General features: G+C 44.3%; 1 protein-coding gene across 4 annotated transcripts in view; it reads left to right on the top strand.

The window, feature by feature from the left end:
- Positions 1-4,758, top strand: part of TRAF1 (TNF receptor associated factor 1) — a 69,955-nt gene extending 65,197 nt beyond the window's left edge. For 3 of the 4 annotated variants that reach the window (XM_075060557.1, XM_032767456.2, XM_032767455.2), the window contains exon 11: positions 551-4,758. In XM_075060557.1, the coding sequence (XP_074916658.1) occupies positions 551-769 (219 nt within the window). In that variant the 3' untranslated portion in view covers positions 770-4,758. The remainder of the gene's footprint in view (positions 1-550) is intronic. The other variant, XM_075060559.1, reaches the window with a different exon arrangement.
- The last annotated feature ends 19,552 nt before the right edge of the window (positions 4,759-24,310 follow it).

The following is a 24,310-nucleotide window of genomic DNA, read 5'->3' as shown; positions in this document are numbered from 1 at the left end:
ATTCATGATCACTTTTAAAAGGTGTTTTTATATTTTATATTTCAAGCTAAATGACAGTAAGTTAATAAAAATAATAATGAGCAGGGGAAATTCTAGACTGTTTGCTTTGTTCATCCCTCCTAGACAGCAAGTTGAGCTGTCTAGTTCAAATCCAAACCACAATAATAGAGTTACTTTAACAGTCTTAACAAAACTCATGGGTTATTGTTCATATTGTCAGGAGAGAGGGGAAGAAGGAAAGTTTTTGCATCTTGTAATTCTCCACCTAGACAGAATTTTTGACTTCCTTTTATTTTACAAGTGGCAAAGTTTTAAACATTTCAGCTAGGAACCATTGTAATCTTCCTTGTTCTCATTAGCTGACCTTGCCAGCTAGGAAACATTCATTTTAGTTTGCATTTAGTTTTCGACAGAGCATCCAGCTGTTTTTGTAGCACATTTGCACTTGTCAAAATGCACAGGGTCCGAATGCTTTTGTGTCTTTGATTTTTGTTTGTTTTGAAATGCAAGAAATCATTATTGTTCCTGTCTTCCCTCAATTATTTTTCAGGTCACATTTATGATGCTTGACCAAAACAACAGAGAGCATGTAATTGATGCTTTTCGTCCAGATCTGACTTCTGCTTCATTTCAAAGGCCAGTGAGCGACATGAATGTTGCAAGTGGCTGTCCCATGTTCCTCCCTTTGTGCAAATTACAGTCACCCAAATATGCCTATGTCAGAGAAGACACACTTTTCCTTAAGTGTATTATAGAAACAAATTCATAAACCCTGGAATGAGGGTACTTGGCCAATACACCCATGGAAAGTCTGTCTAGGGAGAGCCTTCAGCTTGAATCCTTGTGTGTATTTTCATGCCCACACAAAATCCAGTGAGTCAGATCCTGCAGCTCCACTGACATCATCTACACCAGCTGCAGATCTACCCATTGTGTTTACTTTCTCCATAGTGTCTTAGGCACATTGCCTCATGCCACCAGTGCAAGTAGTATGTTGTTGGAAATGATCAAAATAGTGTTTTAAAAAAACTCAGTTGATACTCTTAAATTCCAAACTGAGAGACAGATTCTAGTCAGTCCCAGCACAGGTGCATGTGTGGGGATGGTAGAAGGAGCATGCCTCTTCTTCCCCCATGCCCACCCCTTTCTCTCCACACATGTCCAAGGGGCTGGCCAGATTCCTGGTGCAGCATAGTCCCTGCTCCTTTCTCATGCTCCTGTGATTGCCCGACTTCTAGAAAGAACGGGGTGAAGGCTGAGCCTTACTTCTGCACCCTTTGTAGAGAAATGAGTATGCTGTACCCTCCCCAAAGATTTGTATTCTGTCTGTCATTGCATTGGGATTCAGATTTTCCAGTCAGTCACACATAAAGACACACGCATCAGCTAGCGTAAATGGGTGTGTAACTTCGAAAGCAGTGGGTTGTGGCTGAATGTTCACAACTTGAATTCCTTGTACTATATGGTATGATTTTGGTGTTTATTTTATACACTGTAAAAATATTCTTGCACATTAGCCATGTGATTGTTGGTTTCAGCCAGATTTTATTGTGTCATATGAATCATGATGTTGCATCCTGTGAGTACGTCTTTGCTCTAACTAAAGGGAGGAGCTTGACTCTAGTAGGTGAGAAGAGGGAGTTCCCCTTGTGACCCTCAACACATTCCTACTTGCATCAAGAACTCCACATCCACTAGTTAAAGCAGCAGATAAATTGCATCTGTGGGTTTTTTTTAAGTGCTCAATCACTTTCTGAAACTCCAGGACAAGTGACTTTATTATACAATATTTATTTATTTTATCTTTTTTTTCTATTTTTTAATGTGGTCTGATGGTGGGACCTTCCTCTGGGTCACAGTAATTTTTAAAATGTTACAGTGAAAATGTTCACTAGAAAAGTTTGTGGCATTTATTTTTTTAAATAAAGCTAAGGAATGAATAACAAAAATTGTAAAGCTGAGAAGGCTGGCAGCTATTATATAACATGTATGTAGGGTTGAAATACTACCCTTTATCCCAAAGAGAAACTTACAAACACCTCCTTTGTCTCTACTCCATTCTTTCTCCATCCCTGCTCCCCTAACCTCATAGCCTCATCATCACCTGCTTTCCCTTCTTACGGGCCATTCTGGGTGGATTCAGTGCAATTCTTTTTGCTTTTGTTGCATGAGTTCCTGAACTTTCAGCCAAAACCGTGCTAGTATTGCAGCCTGTTTATCTTAGGGTTTTCTGTAGCACGATCACTATAGTGTCTAAGCACTTGGGACTTATGCCAGTACTTATGCATATGAGTAACTTTACATGTGAATAGCCCCTTTGAAGTCTATGGGATTTCTCACGTGAGTAAAGTTACTCATGTGTTTAAGTTTAGCCCCGGTGGACACTGAGAGGATTTTGAACCCAATACACTTTAACCACTAATTAAATCCTGTCGTGGGTTCACAGACCCTCTCAGAGCTACAGTTACGCCCTGCTGAGAGCAAACTGTAAAATGGACACTGAGAAGAACAGAGTGAGGGAGCAAAACATCAATGATGGAAGAAGAATGACTACATGGTAGCAATTAGCCAGGAAAACAGAGAAGACAATTCCATGTAAGATGAGGAAGAGAAAACAAGAGACTGCAGTTCTCCAATAGGTTGCAGAGCCGTGAATTGTTTTTGGATTGATGTTGTAACTCACAAGATTGCAGTGGTAACTCATGTCCCTGTCAAATTGTTTGAAAGCCCAAATACTGCAAGCCACCCTCCTGGTGCCACAGCAAAGCAGTCTCTGCTTGGTACTGCAGTGCACTCCTGTTACATCCATGGGGCTGTGGAAATTAACTTTTACCGTATAAGTCAGAAGTGTTGCGAAAATCTTTCTGACGTCATTTAACCTTCTTTCATGGGAAATCCAATGGACAAGGATTGTGAAGGAAAATGTTGGAATACTGAAGTGTAATTCCAAAGATCTGCCAATGATTCTGAAATCTTCAAAGAATGAGAGGAAATTGTGCTGCAAAGCAGAAGGAGAAGCGTATCAAAGTCATTGGAAACTAGCATTTACCAATATCTTCTAGTGAACAATTTGGCACAGGCAGGAGACTGGACTATAGTTTAAACTAATGGATCTTTTCTGTTGCTGATTTCTGCAGTGCCTCTGAGCTCTGCAAGTCAGGTTTTCACTAACGTGACCTAAAGAGCAGTGTAATATGCCTTAATAGACAGGGCATTATTTACAGTTTAGTGAAGTGAAGGAGGATGAAGGATAGTTAAGCACTGGAAGAGGTTACTGGGGAGGATGCAGAATTCCCATTCTTGGAGGTATTTAAGATCATGTTAGACAAACTTCTGTCAGGGGTGTCTAGCTATATTTAGTCCTCCCTCAGCCCGGGGGGATTGAACTAGATGACTCCTTGAGGTCCCTTCCAGCCCGACAATTATATAATTATATGAACTGCACTCCTAGATGTAGGGTCATAATTGCCTTTGTCACTGACAGGAGTTATATATGTTTGTTAAGAGGACAGTAGATCTTTGAGTAGAGTATAGAAAACAAACTGCCAAAGCACATCAGACTATAGCCTTTAAAACACTCCAGTGCATATTCCTATGGAATCTCTTTGCAACCTCCACTTCTCTGTAACACATTACACGTGCTAAGTAGCATCTCTGCATTTGGGATGCTTGGAAGTTGTCATGCATTTATCAGTTAATCTTGTGACTCAGTTCCACAGAGAAATCTGTATTCAGTAAATTAAAGGGCTTCAAGACTTGAAGTTTACAATGAAAGACGTTCTGGAGCCACTGTGGAATAGCCTGTTTCATTCACAGTAAACCAGCAGCACTGTTTGACATGGGATTTATAAGGACTGAGTCTGGCTGACATGATTATTTTAAAATATGGACTTTAAAATACTACCTATAAGTGCTGAATTTTTGTAGTGCTTAGGAATGTGGCAGAAGGGTGGAAGAAAAAATAGCACTGAGTTGTAATTAAAAACAACTTGTGTTAATATTGTGAGGAAAATCTGAGCCATTTACTTTTTATAGAAATTTATTTTAAAATTCACTCCTTGCAAAAATGGTTATCAGATAATTCAGATGCAAACCAAAATATTTAAAGAGATACTGTCAGTACCCTAACATGTGAGTTTGGGCAGAAGGAGGCACAGAGTTCATAATATAGCCCCCAATCCTGAATTAGATCTGCTTCCAGGAACAGGGTTAAATATTTTCCCAAATTCCCCAGGGCGGTGCCTGATTCTCGAGAAGCAGGTGAAATTGTTAGTCTGCTTTTATTGTGCAAGCTGAAATACAAACCGTAGTTAGACATGCAGCAAAAATGGTGAAGAGTTCTTTTACTCTTAATAATCTAAAGTGTTTTTCCTGACCCTGGGTGGATTTTTCAAATCCCTTGTTTTTATCTTGACAGTGCCCTTTTCAATAATTAGTTGTAATGAAATATCAAATTTCCAAAAACTACAGACAAATAACTGAATAAGCTTGCTTATGAAGGAGTTGGGTGTTCTGTCTCTTTCTCTCTCTCTTTTCCAGGCTTAATATTTTCAAGCATGTTAAAAATGTTTTTTAGGGGCAGAAAAGTATTTTTCCTATAATATCAGTCCATATGACCACTGTGAAGTAGTATGTGGGAAAAAAAATTACTCTTTGTAATTATCTGCGTAATTTTAGAAAGTGGAGTCTTTACATCAGCTATCCATATTTTCATGCTGTTTATTTATTTCCTAAATAAAGCTAATTAATCTCTAAAAATGTGTGGGTTGATTTAAAAAATGGGGAGCAACTGAACGACAGTTATTATTATAGCATTTTGTTTACAGGCACAACTCAGCACCCATGTTGTCATTATTCATTTATGTGGTAGTAGCCCCAACTGGCCTCAGCCAAAGGAAGGCTCCTGTTATGCTCGGCACTGCACAGAAACATACGAACAGAAAGTCTGCGTCCTGAAGAGCTTAAAATCTAAAGGAACCAGACACACAGTCAGTGGGAGAAAGGAAGTGGTGGTGTCCTCCTTTTACAGTTGGGGAATTGAGGCACAAAGAGATGAAGTGACTTGTCCGAAGTCACACAGGAAGTCAGTGGCAGAGTTGATAACTGAACCCCAGAAGATCTCCAGAGCCCCATTCTAGTACCTTCATGACAGGCCATCTTTTCCTCTCTGGTGGATATTGGTGTGCAGGAAGGTGTTGTCCATCATGTAACATTTTTATTTGCTGCAATATTGGATACATTTAAATATTAGAAATCTTTTGTGTCTTTCTAAGCTAATACAATTCTAGGAAAGCTACAAAGGGTTATATGTTGCTTCTGTTTCTCTTTTACTCAGCAGTGTGAGGGGAACCAGCTTCTGTCAGGACTGACTGTGTACAGACTTCCACGTGTTCCCCCGGCAGGTTTGGTGGGAGGGGAATAACCCAGGAGATCCCAGCTACCTGGAGCGCCCCTTCCAACTCCAAGGAGCCAGCACCCTGGAGAGGGGAGTCCATTGAGGGGGAGGGGAAAGCATGCTGCACGGATGGCTGTCTCTCCTCCTGTATGCCTCCTGTTCAGATTGAAGGCCACAGGCATGTAGGGGAGCAGGCGGCCCACAAATCATTACTCGGGCAAACACCCCTCCCCACCCAAGAAGCGCTGCATTCTCCTGTGAATCAGTGTAACCCTACCTACATCAATATAGCTGCTCTGGTGGAACTCAGAGGAGACGCTGGTCCAGCGTGAGTGCTGCCTGGAGGAATACTGCAGGATTTGGCTTTAGCAGGATATTTTAAGAACCTCCTTGCTACTGCTGCAGACTGAAAGGGTGGTGGGAGCAGAGGGGGAGGGGAAAGCAGTTGATCCTACAAGAATTACTGCAGACTAAGATAATGGCAGAGCTCTGCTTGGTTGCCATGGGAGTTGAAGTTGCTCCATACCTGTGTAAGCCTTCCTTCGCCCTCACTGATTAGGGATCTACTTCTGCACCAGGGCTTTTTAATTAGCTGCTCTTGCTGCTTTTATGTAGAGTTGGCCGTTATTTCTCAGGAAGGATTTGCTGCCTTTTTATGCTTTGCTTTTTAAAAATTTCCCTTGTACAGCTGTCAGCATGAAAAGAAACAGCAAAGTGACCTGTGTATGTGCATGTGATAGAATAGACTCTAAAGGACAGAGAATGAATGATTTGGAATTTCTGTGCCTTTGCCTTGTATGATTTTATTATTAAAAATTATATTGATTTTTCAAATCACATAAATAGTGAGTGTTCTAGCCTAGAATTACTTTAGATTGGAGATTAAATCAAACAGAAACAGAGCAAATTGCAGGAGCGGGGCCATCCATTCTGCCTGCTCACACCAAAGCAACCCCATAGGTTTCAATGTATAAATGAGAATAGACAAAGGAACCTGCTTGTAGAGGCAAATCCAGCTGCCTCCCACCCTGACCCCTCCCCTCTGTGGATGTGAAGGTCCCACAGAATGGACGTGGGCAGGGGCATGGCGTAGGAGCCCATATGTGTGGCACTCAGCCATGGTTCTCTACATGCTTTTGTAGGGAGAGGTCAGGGGGTGAGTCCCCAAGGGAGCGTCAGCCTCTACTCCCCACTTAGAAGGGTGATGGTCAACATATAAGGGGGCCTGTTTCACGTGGCGTAAAACTTTCCACTCATGCCCAGACCTAACCCTGCCTCACTTCAGCGGGGGGAGAACATGTCTGGTGTCCTGGACATTTGATGGTCAGCTGATACATGTTGACCTGTTTTCCCCCAAAAAAACACATGAATATTTCCACAGCTTCACACCACAGGAGCAGGATAGCCTGGCCCAAGAAATCAAATAAATTAAATACTTTCACTTCTGATTGTAATGGCTGAAACAATATAATTCATGGCGGCAGCGTGGGAGATGGGAGTGAGATGCACAGTAATATCTGTTCCTAGACAAGCCCATGAAAACTCTGAGAGAACATTAAAAGACTCCAGTTTCTTCTAACCAAATGAAGTTCATGCCAGGTTGATTAATAAAGTGCTGATCAACTTTTAATATGTCATCAATTGTCACATCTAAGCAATGCACAAATAGGTTATACAAGGCTTCTAGGTGTTGATGTGTTTTCTCTCAATAAACTCAATGTCTATTTTGGCTAATTTTCCAGAGGTATATTTTGAGGGGTTAAATTAATGTCCAAAGTATTTTTCAGTTTTTATCAGTTAAAAACAATTAAAAAAGTTAGTTGTTGAAGCATTTTAGTTCTAATTTGACTTCTAGTTACAGTTTTCCAAGTGGGGTGTGCTCTTGGACTTAACATATAGGAAAAGCTATCAGGCTGCATATTCAGCATGTACTTACTGTTTAACTTCTCAGCACTGATCAAGCTGTGGCTTCTAATGGCTGGCAAATATTGGCCTGTAGAAGCATGGCCTCTACAGCATGCGTCCTGTGCATCCTGAATTTAAAAATCGCAAGCAACAAGACCAATATCATCCCATGCTTCTGGGACTACGCAGATCCTCAGGGTAACTTTTGCAAGAATATCGTAAACAGGCATTCATTATATTTTGGGTCAGGCCCTCCTTGGGTGTAAATTGTAACAACTCTGTTGACATCAATGAAGCAACACTGATCGACACCAGCTGAAGAACTGACCCCAGTGATGAGAAATCTCCATGTGGGGTAAATATTTGTGAAATCAGGTGGAGAGAAGGTAGAAACTGAAGAGAGATTTGCCACTGTCAAGTCCTGAAACTGCAGTGCTGTTACATCGCTGAGTGATAGCTTGACATCATAAGGAAATCAGCATAGAGCAAAAACTGTTGGACTTTTGACTGAATCATTGGAATAACCATCCATTCTTTCTTTGGCTTCGATAGATTTGAGGCAAGGCAGATCGTGGTTGTCAAGACCTGTCACTCATTTGTCATGTGGAACTTTGGAGTCTGACTGTGAGCACTCTGTTACATCAAAGAAGCACAAAATACTCCACTCCACTAAGGAAAACAAAGGAATGAAATAGCAGCTGAACCACAGTGTATCTTAGCAACATTTTTTTAGAACTCTCAAGAACTGGTTTAATAGTTTGTTTTAAGACTCCAGGAGCATAAACTTTACTATGAGCACAGGACGGGACCTCCTGAGTTCTAATCCTAGTTCTGATGCTCTCCAGCCCTTTGGTCTTGAGCAAATCAGTTAGTCTTTCTGTCTCAGTTTCCCCATCTGCGGATAAAACCTACCACACAGCATTAACATAGTTGTACAGTTCTTTGATGGTTACAAATACTATGTAAGTATTATAAAAATGCTAAGAATTACAGTTCTCACCTGCATGCAGTTTACCAGCTTCTTATTTACTCCTTATATAAGTGGTTACCTTTTAGTGTTTCATTTTTTGGATAGAGATCTTTGTAAGGCCAGAAGGAATAGCATAGACATTTAAAGGCTAGGTGGACGCATTACGGAAACAGAATGATATGGGGAAAGGAAGCTGTATAGAGGAAACTCAACAACGTACAGCTTCTGCATAGTTACACTCAAAAGTGCCAAAGGAACATTTATTTTTCATAGTGAAACAAATGACTATGGCATGGGAATGGCTTTTTATGTTTCAAAGAGGTGGGGGGGAGGTTATGTTGCAATAGCCTGATGATTTTATGATTTCTTTGATTTTTTCTTTTCTAATGGACTGTGATGACTTTTTTTCAGAACAAATCTTGCCAGATCTGCTGGCTGGCTTAAAAAAAAGTTGACTTTCGACAAAATTGGAACATGAGTGTGGCTGGAAGGAGGCATGGTAGGTGTCTCATGTCTGGCTTTTAGCAAAGGGTTTGCTAGTGTCTTGCATAATTTCTTCCAGTTGGCTTGGAGTGAGCAGTGTCAGGGCTAGTGGATCATAAACAAAAGGTGATGATAAGCAGCAACGTCTGGAGTTTTAGGAAGGCCTCCAGTGCAGTGTCACAGGAGTTGGTGTTAGGTCTGGACCTGGATAAGATCGACATTCTTTATCTGGAAGAGGATACACGTAGCACCTTAATGAAATTCACAGATGTTACCAACGTTAGTGAGCGTAGTGGTGCAAACACCAGTGAGGACAGAGAAATTACAAAATGGGGCTAGACAGGCTAGAAACAGGCAGGAAATAACAAAGGAAGGTTCATATGTCAAGGAAAAATTCTCTGAACCAAATATTCAGTGGAAGAGAGCCACTGGAAAGCAGCCATGAGGGCCAGTAGAGGAAGCACCTGGGATACAAACTTGCAATGCAATATAAGCAGTGGAAAGGGTCAATTTGAGTTGGGGCTGCATGAGTTGAAACCTCCCATCATGTGGCATAGAGGAGGTGTTGGTTGTGCTCTAGGATTCTGGAGAAAGCACTCCTGAAATATGGCTCACAGTTCTGGGTACCTCGGCCCTAGCAAAATATTGATGAATTAGAAGGAGATTGGAGAAAAGCAAACATGAATAATTAGGGGGCAGATGGGAATGATTTAGAAGGGAAGGTTAAGAGAGCAAAGTATGAATCACTTGGCTAAGTGAGGGCTAATCACGTACAGATACTTGTATCCTGCAAAGCACCCCTGGGGAGAGGACATGTTAAGAATGGTATGTAGGACTGGGGGGTGAATTAGGAGTAATAGGATGAAATAAAGGAAGTGAAAATTTTAGCTCAAATGCATCAAAACCTCTTGGCAGTGAGATGTATCAGTCTGCAGAATAGTCTGCTGATGCCAGTGGTGGGAGCCCCCTCACCTGGCTGGCACCTTTAAACCTAGGCTGGATAATGCACTAGAAGACATATTGCAGGGAGGAATCCTGCACTGGCATTGGAATGAACCGGATGAGCTAATCGGGTTTAAACATCTCCAGTTTCTATGGGCCATCAATTCTTTTCTTGGTGTCACTTTGCTGCTTGTGAAGGCTAGACCCAGGCCCACTTTTGTGAGAGAGCCTCCCCACGCAGCCATAACCTACAGCACCCCTCTGCTCCAGTCCCCCTCTGCCCTACCCCCCAACTCCACCCGCATTTCTCAGTCTGGCCCACAATGTCCTCTGCTGTTTCAGCCTTGATCTCTGCACAACTCTGCCTGCTCATGTCAAGCCTGACTTGAATGTTTCCATGACTCTCTAGTGAGGGTAGCCCCCAGCAACATTGCCAGTGCCCCTCAAATGTGACTGAAGTTCCCCCTGCTATTCCAGTTCTAGGACTCCCCAGTGCCCCCCCAGTGCAGTTCTATCCTGACCTGCAGCACCCTCTGATATCTGCTGTCCTACCCAGGGCTCCTGCACCTCTCTGCCAATACATGTTATTCTTGTCAGCTCTGCTGTCTTGTAAAGATGGTGGAATTGTCACAACATTGAAGTCCTAGGGCACATGTGAAACTTCTCAGGGCTGGTCTACACTACGCGTTTAAACTGATTTTAGCAGCGTTAAACCGATTTAACTGTGCACCCATCCACACTACGAGGCCCTTTATATCGATACAAAGGGCTCTTAAATCGGTTTCTGTACTCCTCCCCAACGAGAGGAGTAGCGCTAAAATCGGTATTACCATATCGGATTAGGGTTAGTGTGTCCGCAAATCGACGTTATTGGCCTCCGGGCGGTATCCCACAGTGCACCACTGTGACCGCTCTGGACAGCAATCTGAACTCGAATGCAGTGGCCAGGTAAACAGGAAAAGCCCTGCGAACTTTTGAATTACATTTCCTGTTTGCCCAGCGTGGAGACTCTGATGCAGCGCATGGGTGTTCGATGCAGTCCCCAAATCCAAAAAGAGCTCCAGCATGGAAACCATACGGGAGATACTGGATCTGATCGCTGTATGGGGAGACAAATCTGTTTCTATCAGAGCTCCGTTACAGAAGACAGAAAATGCCAAAGGTTTGAAAAAAATCTCCAGGCTACACAGTGCTGCGTGACAAGCGTAATGGAAAGCCAAAGAATCAAATGGATGGTCATGGAGGGAGGGGGGGGGTACTGAGGACTCCAGCTTATCCCACAGTCCACAGCAGTCTCCGAAAACTATTTGCATTCTTGGCTGAAGCTCCAGTGCCTATAGGTTCAAAAACACGTTGTCCAGGCGTGGTTCAGAGGTATAGCTCAATCAATTTTACTCCTCTCCCCCACCACGTGAAAGAAAGGGAAAGAAATTGTTTCTTGACTTTTTTCAATGTCACCCTATGTCTACTGAATGCCTGGTGGTAGACATGATGCCTGCAGCAGTGAGAGCAGTATATCCGCTCCTCTCCCCTCCCTTGTGGCAGACGGTACAATATGACTGATATCCGTTGTGCACCATCAGCCCCTGTGAGTGCTCCTGGTTTGCCTCAGGTGAGGTCAGCGGGGGCGCCTGGGTAAAAATAGGAATTGATTCCTGGTCATTCCCAGTAGATGGTACAGAACGGCTGGTAAAACTGTCCTCATCATAGCAAACTGGGGGCTGAGCTCCATCAGCCCCTCCCTTTTCATGTGTAAAGAAAAGATTCTGTACTGCCTGGACTAGCATAGCAGTGGCATGCTGGGCTCCTCTCCCCACACCGCTTAATATCCTGCCTGCCTGACTGTCATAAGCACCGGGAGGCTGCCTCCCCCTCATTTTATCTCACTAACAAGTCACTGTTTCTTATTCCTGCATTCTTTATAATTTCATGACACAAATGGGGGGGACACTGCCAATGGTAGCCCAGGAAGGTTGGGGGAGGAGGGAAGCACATGGTTGGTGGTTGTTGCAGGGGCACCCCCTAGAAATGATGCATGTAGTTCATCATTTCTGCGGGATCTGACATGGAGCAGCTGTGCTCTCTGATTAACACTGGTTCTCTTAGCACACTTGCCCCATATTCTAGGCAGGAAAAAAACTGACTCTATTTTTAGAAACCATAAAGGAGGGAATTGACTCAGGGAGTCATTCCCAGTATTTGCTTTTTGTGCCCCCGGCCATCTCAGCCAGGGGAACCCATGATAGCAGCAGACAGTACAAGAAGGACAAGATAACCATCATCATATATTGCCAATTTACACCGGCAGCAGATAGTACAAGAAAGATGACTGATAACCATACTCTGCTATTCACGTGCAAACAGCAAATGCATGCTGTTGATAAGGCGCTGGAAGATATGCTGTGTAGCGCTGGAGTATCGCCTCTGTCCGCGGCATCCAGTACACATACGGTGACTGTAAAAAAAAAACAAAAACAAAACAAAACAAAAAAAAAGCTGAACGGGCTCCATGGTTGCCGTGCTCTGGCATCTGCCAGGGCAATCCAGGGAAAAAGGGCACAAAATGATTGTTTGCCGTTGCTTTCCCGGAGGAAGAAATGATTGACGACAATTACCCAGAACCACCCGTGACAATGATTTTTGCCCCATCAGCCACTGGGCTCTCAACCCAGAATTCTAAGGGGCGGGGGAGACTGCGGGAACTATGGGATAGCTATGGAAAAGCTACCCACAGTGCAACGCTCCGGATATCGACGCTAGCCTCGGACCATGGACGCACACTGCCGAATTAATGTGCTTAGTGTGGCTGCGTGCACTCGACTTTATACAATCTGTTTTATAAAACCAGTTTATATAAGATCGGAATAATCCTGTAGTGTAGATGTATCCTCAGCAATCTATGGGGAAATACTTTTCTGATGCCATCGGAAAGGAGCTAAAACTTTTCCCAATCCAGGAGGAAGTCAGCTCCCACTGTGCCTACTTTTGTAGTCTCCACATCATATACTGATAGTGAGTTAGATGGGGTTAGCTTCCTTTTTATCCTGCATGATATAAAATTTCAGAGATATGGGAATGTTTTTTAGCAGATGTGGCTGCGTAAGTCAGGAGATCTTTACACAACAAGATGCTGGCTCTCCAGATCTAGCTAAATCCCATAAGAGCCTTGCTATCAGATGTCACTGGGCAAAATCCTGCACTCCTATGTCCTCTGTCCATGGCCCTTGGCTGCTGTGGAGTTGCACAGTGTAAATCAGCGCAGAATCTGGCTCACTGGACCTAGGTGCTTCACTTTCCGTTCATGTAACACGTTTCCTGATGTCTTAATCCCAGCCCCACTTGCATGGGGGGAAGGCAGACAATTTAATAACTGTCAAAGCTCAGCTTGATTGTTTTACGAGGCGTAGAGACTTGCAGGTCTGGATCCAAGCTATGTAACCAGCAAGGACATATATTGCTGTTGCTCAGGTACTCTTTGCGCTGGACTGAGAAGTCCATCATGGGTGGGAAGTAGGGATGGCAGTGGAAGGCTTAGTGAGCTGGTGACACAAGAGTAGGTACATGACAGTGGTAATTTGAGGCTGCACTTCGAGATACAGAGAAACTGTCCGCAAGTGCTGGGGCACAGTCCTTCGGTCGCTGTAGCAAGGCCACTCCTACACGGCAGGGATTGTTCAGCCTCTTTCCTGGCACTGAAGGCTCAGCACCAGGTTTGCTAGACAGAGGCTTGGCAGTGGAAAGGCCAGCTGGAGGGGCAGAGGAGTGCAGTGGTGCGAGTAGCCAGCAGCACCTGCTTCACTGCAAAGGGGCTACCTGATGCGGGGGGGCAAGGCACCCAGGGGAAGTGCTAAGTTTATTTTTTTCCTCTGTACAAGGAGCCCAGCACAAAGCACTAGGTGCCTGAGTGATCGATGTTTCAAACCCTGCGGTGCAAAACAGACTGGCAAAGATGTCAATGCCCTTCCCAGCCTACGAGGCCTGAGCACCCTGCCCAGCCACTCAGGAGAAGGCCAGGTAGCTAGGTCTTGCCAGGCCCCGGAAGTGCTCTGTCAGACCAAGAGCGGCGGGGTATGAGGTTACAACCAGGGAGGTTGGTGCCCAGAGCCCATAGGTTACTGCCAGGGCTTCCACCTCTGGCCGCTACCCCTGGATCTCCTTCTCAAGGGGTTCCCACAGAGCAGGAGGAATTCTCTTCTAGGGGGTGGGGGCTGATAGCACTTTCTACCCACCTGCCCCCTTTGCCTTCTGGCCAGGCTCCTTCCAGCATGCTCCTTCCCTGGCCCCTCGGAGAGCCTTGAACCAAGAAGGAAGGTATAAACAGGCTGCAGGTACCAGGGGAGAGCTGTGAGCAGAGGCAGGGCCGCTGAGAGCAGGATCAAGCCCCAGTGAAAAGGTTTTTCAGGCCCCCCAGCAAGGGCGGACTGGCTAAACAGGGCCGATGAAGCCGGGCCCCGGGCCCCCTTCCGGACTGCCAGGCCCCAGTAATTTGTAATGTTTCCCCCCACTCTTCCACCCTGAGCAGAGATCCCTCTCTGCGTGTGAGAACTGGTGGGGTGGAGGGATAATCTGTTAGCAAGACAAGGATCAGTGATGGTGCAGTGGACTTTTCCTTTCTCCCACCCCAGTATTTTTTCATCCTTTGCTAATCTGCCAGGTATGAATAACACTAAGCAGCATACCCAGGGAAACCCACACCGGGGAGCAGGGAGGAAAGCTCTTCTGGGTCCCTCAGAGCTCACTTTTGCATGATCTTCCCATATCACCTCTACCTGCTGCCTGTGTTTGCAGGTCAGGGAATGGAGCAATAACCTGAAAACCATGCGCTTCTTCCAAGGGCCAGTTCTGGGGAGAGGGAAATCCCAGGCTGTGGTCCAGCCTTTGGACACCAGACACAGCTCTGCCAGGAACCCTCTGTCCTGCCCAGCTGGCCCAGTCAGTGAAGGACACCCTCCTTTACTGCAGGATCAGATTTTCCCTGCAGGCCGAGCTGAGGTCAAGCATTAATTTAGATTAAAAATCCAATCATGATGAATTAAAACCAAAGGGCAGGAGAGCACAAGCTGCTGCTTGAGGTTTCTCCCTGCTCCAGCGCTGGGGTACTACTGAAGACTTAACTGTTCTTTCCAAGTTCCTGCCTGTCTCGCCTACAGTGTTCTCATGTCTCCTCCACAGATCAGCTTCCCTTTCAGTCCATCATTCCTTTAGCTTTCCAAAGCCCCTGGACTCCCTCCTAGTGGACACACCCCATTTCTATGGGAAGAATCATGTTTAGCCAGCATGAAGATTTGTTCTGCTACAACTGGCGAAACAGTCCATCTCTAGCCAGTATGGCCTGGCAAAGAGAGGGGTGGAATCCTCTCCAGGGAACAGGGAGGAAGCACCACTGCTCGGGAGAGGTAAAACCAGCCTGGAAAAGGTAAGATAAGGCACGATCTGCTATAGGCAGGGAGATGGCGACTCCTGCTCCATCGCCTCGGTACCCAAGCATGAAACTCTCATTGAATTTGGTGGGAGCAGGAGCAGGCCCTTGATCTCCAATTGCTCCATTCCTTGTGTGGTCTCTGATAACTTCGCATGTGTAACACCTGCTCCGGATTTCACTGGGGCAGCTCACATGAGTCTGGACTGTGGGACGGGGCCTTGTCTGGGCAAAGCTGGCCTGTATGATGATGAGTTCTTCATTGCGAGGAGACTTCACTGTGACTGGGAGAGAGTTGCTGAGGGGCCAGGAATCTCAGGTGTTACTAGGAGCTGCAGGCTTTAAGGCCCAGATCCTCAGAGTTATTTAGGTGCCTAAATACCTTTGAGGATCTGAGCCTATGAGAAAAACCTGCTCTTGGCTGTGGTGGGAAAGCAAAGCAGGGCTGCACTTTGACTGCAAATAACCTCCCTTCCCCTGCATGGGGCTCTGCCTAGAGAAGATGTCGGAGCTCAACAGCAGGAGAAGCTAGTGATAGTCTGAGCCTGACAGTACTGGGAGCTGAAGATGCTCAGCACCATGCCGGACTGGGTGCCAGGAGAACACTGGTGATGAGATTACAGGTGGAGCATGTAGTAGTTGTGCCTCCAGTGAGGTTTTGCTCTGTGGCCTTGCAGGACAGAAAGAGAATGAGAATCTGTAAATCTGAGTTGTTACCAGTCCTGCAAACTACATGGCTACTTGGGTGACACACATGTGCTAGCATGTGTTTCTGCAAGACATCTTAAGACAGAGTCTGACCTAACTTACGTCAGCATGAATCTGGAGTGACCCCATTGGCTTCAGAGGCGTTCCTCCAGACTTACATTGGCGTGAGATCAGAATTCAGCCTGGTCTTGTGCTTAAGGCAGTGGGCTGGGGCTCAGGATATCTGTGTTCAGTTCTTGGCTCTGTCACAGACTTCTCATGTGACCTTTGGTGAATCACTTTCTCTCTCCACATCTGAGCGCCTTATCTGTAAAATAGGGATCATAATCCATCCTTCATCTGTCTTGTCTGTTCTGATTTTCAGTTCTTTGGAGCAGAGACTGTAAGTACTTTTGCACAGTGTCTAGCACGATAGGGCCGTGATCTTGGTTGGGGCCTCTAACTGATACTTAAATACAATTAATTAATTAATTAGCTTACAGCAAGCTTAGAATTGGCTAAGAAGCCTCCCAAACTTGACCTGTTAAACACAAGTAATTACTCTGGCTTTTCCAGGAACAGAAAGAGGTTTGTTGGTTTTTTTTTTTTTCATTTCGAAATGGCCTTTCTGAGCTTTGCACAGGAACTGCAGACGTGTACATAATGTATCTATGTCAAAATTATGTAACGGCTGCACTAATATAAACCTTGCACAGCTGGAAGGGCACTTACAAGCTCTTCATGTCTTTTGCAATTGCATAACTGCACACAAAGAAAGTTAGTCTTAAAAAAAGGGCTCTGGATTAAAGTCATATTAAATAAACAGTAAAAAGACATGAAATCTGTTGCCTAAATGGTCTTCCTTAAAAAGGCACAGCTGGCAAAAAACAGCTGAATGTCAGATTTAACTACACTGGATCTAATTATAACCATACCTTTGCTGTAATATGCCCTTCCCTGTATCGCTTACTCTGATCTGAAAGGATTCAAACAAGAAACAGTTCGCCCTGTCCTGTAGTACATGAAGCAATGTCTGCTGCATTACCCTGGCCACATGGAATGCATTGAGTAGTGGTGCATTCCAAACAGGAGGCTATGTTTCCAACTCGTGTTTTCCTGGAACAGATTCCTGATTTTCATCTAGTTCTCATAAGTTTCTCGATAAGGAAACCAAGTATATTTACAAAGAAAATCAAAACAAGACCAAGTGTTAAATAATCCAACAAAATCACTTTTGTTGGGGAAATGACTGTCAAAATAAGTTATTTGATCTGAACCAAACTGCCTAGGAAAACTGAATCGAACTCCATTTTCCAGAACTGGGTTTGTTTGCTCCATGTTTCATTTGTCTGGGTGAGCCAATGACATTAGCTGTAACCAGTTGTATTAACGTGCAATGAGTGTGTTACTAATTTGTGAATCTTGAATTGCCAAAGAAAAATGGCACTTTCAAATTGGTGTGAATTAATGCAAGGTGGATGTGAAAGGTAGGAATATGGGCTTGCAGCCTTTCTGTGTCCAGCCTTCAATGGGAACAAATGATAGGATACAGTGCTAACCCTACAGGGTTCTGTTTTACTCTGCAAGGTACTGATCTTGCACCAGGGAAGTCTGTGGAAGTTACTTACACAGATCATATCTCAGAATCAGGCTTTGGTTTATAGTCAATTTAGTTGCTGGGCTTCATTCACTAGGATAATATTCTTAATGCTTTGGTTGCCAAGACTACAAGCCAGTGTATAAACCCTCCTCCCACTCCCATTTACTCAGAAAGAAAAACAAAAAGGAAAAAGAAATTTGCTGATTTCTAGAAGATTTTGAAAAGCATCCTCCAAATAAAACTTACATTTGGAGGCAATTTTGAGCTAACACCTCTTGGGCTGCAGACTCTACTTGTGCAAAACACCTTCCACTCAATCACTGGCAATTCTAGGTGCACAAAGACTGCCAGCCTATATTCTTTTGCTGACTAGTTATCTGCCAGTGCAAGTTGTTTAATTTTTATTAAATGTTCCAATGCACCCTCCCTTAATTCAAAAAAATTTGCAAACACCATTTTACATAGAAATTCAATACTTTAACAAGTCAGTAATTTACAGTCACCGGATGCAGGTTCTGAATCTGGTTACAACTGACACCATCAACTATTCGTTTGACCAGCAAGGGAAGAAAAGAGGGATTTTCAACACTGTGTTTTATTGTAAGTTTGCAAATCTCTTTGGTGTCACTGAGCTGAGCTGCCAGCCAGTTATTTTAAAAATTATTTATTTACAAAAAATTCCCCATCTACTTGTAAATTGCTGCTTCGTTCTGCCTCTCGTTCATTTCCACCATCCACTGTTCCACTAGCTACAGGTCAGCATGGAGTGTTACCTTGAAGCTATTGGGTTCCAGGATGGAGTGTTACCTTGAAGCTAGGCAGTGGCAGAACAAGAATGCATTGGTCTGACAATCCTAACATCTTCAACACCCCTATGTGGATATGCATTTTTATTCTGGAACTCCATGGGACATCTAGCCATTCCACCTGGAAGTCTCCTCTTCTGCCATCTTTGTTTACCCAGCCTTTCACAGTAAGATTCTTAGGCAACATTTTTTAATGCAGGTATCACAGCATGGAAGCATCACTAGCCCTTCAAATGGAATATTGATTTGGCTTCATAAGCGTGTATGGGGCCAGGTGATGAGCTGGTGTAAACTGACCTAGCTCTGTTGATTCCAATGGAGTTCTGCTGATTTACACCAGTTGAGGTTTTAGCCCATTATCTGGGCCTGAGACTCCAGGGCAATTCTATCGATTTCATTGGAATTACTCCTAATTACACTGACATAGTAGAAAGGAGAAACAAACCCTTTCAGTTCAACTTCAGCTCGACAAGGGCTATTTCAAACAGAAAATTCACTGGGCCAAATTCTCCTCTCCCTGGAGTAAGTCAGGCATAACTCCAGTGTGAGATCAGAATCAGGCTCAGTGGACCAAATTTGCTTCTCAGTTTAAAGGGGGGAAAGGTTTTGTACATTAATTATAAAAACTCTACTGGTTCTCTTCTCATACTGGTGTAAATCAGAGGTTACTCCATTGGAATCAATGGAATTGCACTGGAGTGAAACTGGTTTAAGAGAGAGGAGAATCAGGCCAAGTGTCTTCATTAGGGTTGCGCCTGTGTAACTGATAGGAGGATTTTACCCACGGCAACAAAGCCTGCCCTCGGTCACAGGTGTAACAGGAGGTGGAATTTCATCCCTTGTTATTTTCTATCAGATATCAAAGAAACAAGCAGTTTGGCACCCCTACGGCAGATCGATAAAAAGAGTAGCAGGAAAAGCCAGGCTTATTGCTAGAGAAGAATGCACTTTGCTGATGTGTTTTGCTCAATAATTGCTATGAGCTCTTCACTAAATTATTTCAAGTGAAACAAGAATGTCTGACCAGGGACATGGTCAAAGCAACTCTGCAGAAAAAGGGAGCAAATATAATAGCTTCACTGAATCTGTGCTAGGGGCTAAGGTACCGAATAGAAAATGTATCTCAAAGTTATTTTCCCTTGACAGAGGGGCTTTCTTTCCAGGGAAACATCACTACGCATTTTACAGTGTGCTCACTGTTCTAGTGGGTTACGCGGGTTCTCCAGATCCCCTTTTCCTACTTAACAAAGAGATGTGTTTCATAAACGGATCTTCATAAGTACAAACCAACACCTCATCTCCTGGACTCTACAGTCATTCACTGCTGGAGTTGCTGGATGTCGTTACATTGGTTTTGACAGAGTTATGCCCACTTACACCAGTGGTGAATTTGGTCTACAGTGTTGAATATGTGACATTAATAATTATATCCATGGCAACAGACTGTGCTGTCGTAAACACGGGGCTTTGTGTATTAACTAGGGTGGAGTGTATTATAACAACACTGTTTATTGCTTGACAAAGCTCATGTAGAAATGAGCATTGGGGTAAAATTTCTGATCCAAAATTGGTTTCAATAGGCCAAGTTTTTCCTGCATTTGTTCAAAATACGAGCCACAAAATGTGGTAAAAGTAACAGTTATGTTTCCTTCATGAGGAGGAATATGGTTCAAGTGTTATTTTTAACAGAGCTGTGACTCACTGCTAATATACCATGACTCACTGTGAATTTCAATCATTTGACCGTTTTACTAATGTTTCAGTTTCCCTGTGAACCCAAAGGAGGAGCATTCAATTCAGGGGAAGTGAGCCTATCTCATTCTTCAAATGTTTCACTGTAGTAGTGTAATGGTTAAAAAAAAGAAGTGGCTAAACTAAACGTTTAGATGGTCCAGGCTGGGCAGTGGTATGGTAGGCCCTAAGGGTGTGCCGCATCATTACAAGATCAGTTAGTTTGTATGTATAATAACAACAATCATATGTGAAGACACACTACAATAGGTATGGGAACTTCATGAATCAAATCTGAACTCATCGAGGAGACATTTTGTTTCTTCCCAACAAATAACAATGTTTGATTTGGTGACTCTTTCTACAGAATATAGGTAAATTACATAGAATTGTTAAAAAACGAATGGAGCCATGATTTGCTTATCACAAGAGAGCTGGTGTGAGTAAATGCTTTATTCTTTAATGAGAAGTAGGTAAACACCATATTCCCCGAATAAAAAGTGGGTAAACTCCATTTACCCACATTTACCCTTGACTTTACTATTGTTTCACTGGGAAAATCATCGGCTGAACATTTTGAGGCTGTGCTTTTAGGGGTTAATCCTGGCCCTGCCACCATGGCATAAAGGTGGGGCATGATTCTGGGAGCAGGCATGTTGGGCAATGCCATCCCACAGTGTCACGCAGAGTTCAGCTCCCAGGGGACTCCTGGTGTGGCAGTACACAGGAGATAAGAGGGGGCCAGGCCTGGGTGAGCTGCTTTGCAGATTGGCCAGTGTCCAACCTTTATGAAATAGGTGCGTAAGGAAGCATGGAGGCTACTCCATGTTGTGGTCCTCAACAAGTTTGCAATCTGAAGTAGGGGAGGGCAGAATTTCCTCCTTCTGCAGTCCTCCCTCCATGCAGTTGCCCAGTTGCCAGGCCTGGCTACTCAGGCAGAGAATGTACCGTTTAGCCATGTGTGAGCAATCATTTACATCCCTGCAAAGTGAGTGTGAAGCACTAATGAGTCAGAGCAGTAGTATCCTACCCTTGGTAAGGGTTGGGGGCCTGTGTTACCCAGGAGGTCAAACTCGATACACCGGTGGGTCCTTCTGGCAGTAGGGTCTATGACTGCATGCCTGCTCTGCACTCACTTTGCTCAAGGGACTTCATAGGGGAGAATCAGCTGTGTTTGATTCTAAGCTGGAGGCATTTTCTGACAGAACTTTTCACAAGAGAAAACAGGACAGAAGAAGCAGGGAGAAAACTTAATTCAAAGTGAGAATTGGAATCTGAACAACTTAAAATACAAATGTACAATTCTAGTGAGATCAAAGACTTCCTTTAGGTATTTAGGAATGTGGATTTCTGAAAATTACTTTAAAGCAATCACTGCAGTGGCACTTACCTGAAGTATCTGCAGGAGAAGACATTTCTGAATTAATATCTGTATTTGTAAAAACCCATATATATTTTTACCCACTTCTCTGGACACTGTGATACTCATGCTACCCAACAAGCTGTCATTACCACCTATACCGAGTGATCCTTCCACTGTAATTTTACTATTTGTCTCAGCGTTAGACAGGGAAAGAATCATACAACAGGCAAGGGATTATTTTATATACACTATTGATTGTGGGATCCATATTTTTCCTGATCTTTCCAAGGCCACTTTGGCTAGAGAAGGACATTAATAACACTTAGGACTGAGTTTATTGCATTAGGTTATTCTGTGTCCCTTTTATATCCTACAAATCTAGGCTGTCCGAGGACAATAAAAATATTTATCTTTTGATTAGAATGACTGCAAGGAATTTCTTGTCTCTCAAAAGAGCAATAAAGAGGCTGTTTGTGAGGTCTTAAAAGTGTCTGTGAATTAGATTTAAAATTCTATAGTGCAGTGTTTAAGTTCGGTGGATAACATGCTTACTCGTTTTGATCCCTTGTACTGTTGACTTCAGTGTTTTTACATCCCTTATGTTTAAAATGTGATTAATCATTAAGAAGGTTGGGTTTAATTTTCCCCCTCTTCCTTTGATATCTTTCTTCACCAAGATGTTTAATGGCCTGTAATATTACTGTACTTTGTGTTAGTCTTTTTATTATAACTTCTGAAATCATATTTGTGAAGCTTTGTAACTCAGTTCTATGAAACTTTAAACAAAGCTTGTTCTGTTATTTTCCTCCATATGCACTATTCAATACTTACCTGTAAAAAAGGGCAACACCTGCATTGAGTAATGTTTGCAGTCCAATATTTTGTAGAAAAACTAACTTTTTATAAATTAGTTCTTAGATCACAGAAATACAGGGGGCAAATGTAATTTTCTCCCTGTGTCATTTTAATCATGGCTGGAGGAACTATTTGTTTTAAATGCACACGTTTGCTCTCATGTGATAAGGAATACATAATATTGGAGAAAAACATACTCAATGTGTTCTGATCTAACGCCCATTGACTGAAGACAATAAAGTCACTTACTGACCTCAGTGGGCTTTGGATCAAGTCATAAGTCAAGAATCAGCCTTCTGCTGGAAGGCATCTCGCATCCATTACACTCAGTAGTTAAAACAAGTTTTTAATATAGCTGCATGCTAACTGATCATGGAGCAAATGTTGTAACAATAACAAAAAGTTCATATCCTCAGGTAAGTGTTATAACACTGTCTGGGGGTGTCTGAAAATATTTGCTTTTTGCAGCAATTTCCATTAAATAGCAACTCCTTATTACTTCATTGTGGTATTGACGACAATAGTATTTATAGCAGTCTGGGGCTGTATACTCATATTCATATGGAAGTTGCACCTATTTCTAGGAATTCTGATAAACACAAATTGAAACACAGAGGGTGCCGCAGCAGGGGACGGGTGAAACAGTGCATTCTTCTGCTGCACCTTTACTACTTAAACCAACCATTATTTTATTTAACATACTTTAAAATCAACAGAACTGGAAGAAGTCTCATCTCAGTGAGATCAATGTACGTTTGGCCTTAGGTTATAGTTGATTCCATCTTCTCTGTAGCTTAAAGATACCTCGGGTCTTGTAAACCTAGGTGTGAATTCCCAGCCCACCTAACGCACTGAATCGTCAGAGCCGTCCTGCCATAAAGAGATTGGGCAAGTTCCAGTCACCTCCAGAACACATGAGGGGAATGTCCCCTAAGTGGAAATCTGCATTAGGACCCTGGGAACAGAGCTGTGCAGAAGAGGCTGGTTTAGTGTTAGGTGAAATGCACTGAGAGTTTCTGTGTGCGGCTCTGGGTATATGTGGACTGGTTTATCTAAGTTTGTGTTTCCCTCTGTCCATTGCTGGGAACGCTTCTGCGTGCATCACTGTGTGTGTGTACAAATATCTGCTCTGTGTTTGCAGCATGAACAGGGCCAGTGCAAGGATGTTTCACGCCCTAGGCGAAACTTCCACCTTGCGCCACCCATCATGCCCCTACCCAGAGGTGTCCCACCCACAGCAGCTCCCCCCCTCCGCCCTGAGGCGCCCCCCTGTGGCAGTTACCCCCCTCAGCCCTGAGGCACCCCCCCCTGCCCCAGCTCACCCCTGCTCTGTGCATGAGCACCCCATCGCTGCTTCACTTCTCCCGCCTCCCAGGCTTGCGCGCCAATCAGCTTAGGCACCACAAGCCTGGGAGATGGGAGAGGTGATGCAGCCATGGTGTGCTCGGAGGAGGAGGCAGGGCAGGGGTGAGCTGGGATGGGGAGTTCCCCTGCATGCCACCCCGCCCCTCTTACTTGCTGCAGGCGGCCCTCCCCGCACTCCCCTGTCCCAGCTCCCTCGGCCTAAATGCTGGCGGTGACCAGGGTGGCCGAAGATCCGGCCGCTGCAGTTGCTGCCAAAGAAAATGCCAGCACCCTAGGCAATCACCTAAGTTGCCTAAATGGTTGCACTGGCCCTGAGCATGAATAGCTGTGTGTGCCCATGCGTTTTGGTGTGTGGCTCTGGGTGTAGCTACCTGTAGATGTGGATAGGTGTATCTGAGTGTGTGTTTCTCTCTGTCCATTGCTGGGTACACTTCTGTGTGCATCACTGTGTGTGTGTGTACAAATATCTGCTGTGTGTTTGCTGCACGCATAGCTGTGTGTGCCCATGCGTTTCGGTGTGTGGCTCTGGGTGCAGCTACCTGTAGATGTGGACAGGTGTATCTGAGTGTGTGTTTCTGTGCGCACGGCTGGCGGGGGTGTGTGGAGTGGGAGGCTCTGGAGACACAATGCGGTGTCCCTCCGAGGAGATAGCGACGCGTGTCCGTGCGGGTCTTTGCGGGTGGCACAGGCGGCCCTGCCTGGCACGTTCCCTTTAAATGCAGCCGGCGGGAGCTGTCAGGGCCCCGGGCGCTGCCTGGCTTCCTGCAGGAGGGAGCCGGCCGGGCGGAG

This window comes from Chelonoidis abingdonii, chromosome 24, assembly GCF_003597395.2.
Source record: "Chelonoidis abingdonii isolate Lonesome George chromosome 24, CheloAbing_2.0, whole genome shotgun sequence".
Classification (NCBI taxonomy): domain Eukaryota; kingdom Metazoa; phylum Chordata; order Testudines; family Testudinidae; genus Chelonoidis; species Chelonoidis abingdonii.
This window is presented reverse-complemented; position numbering and strand designations above follow the sequence as displayed.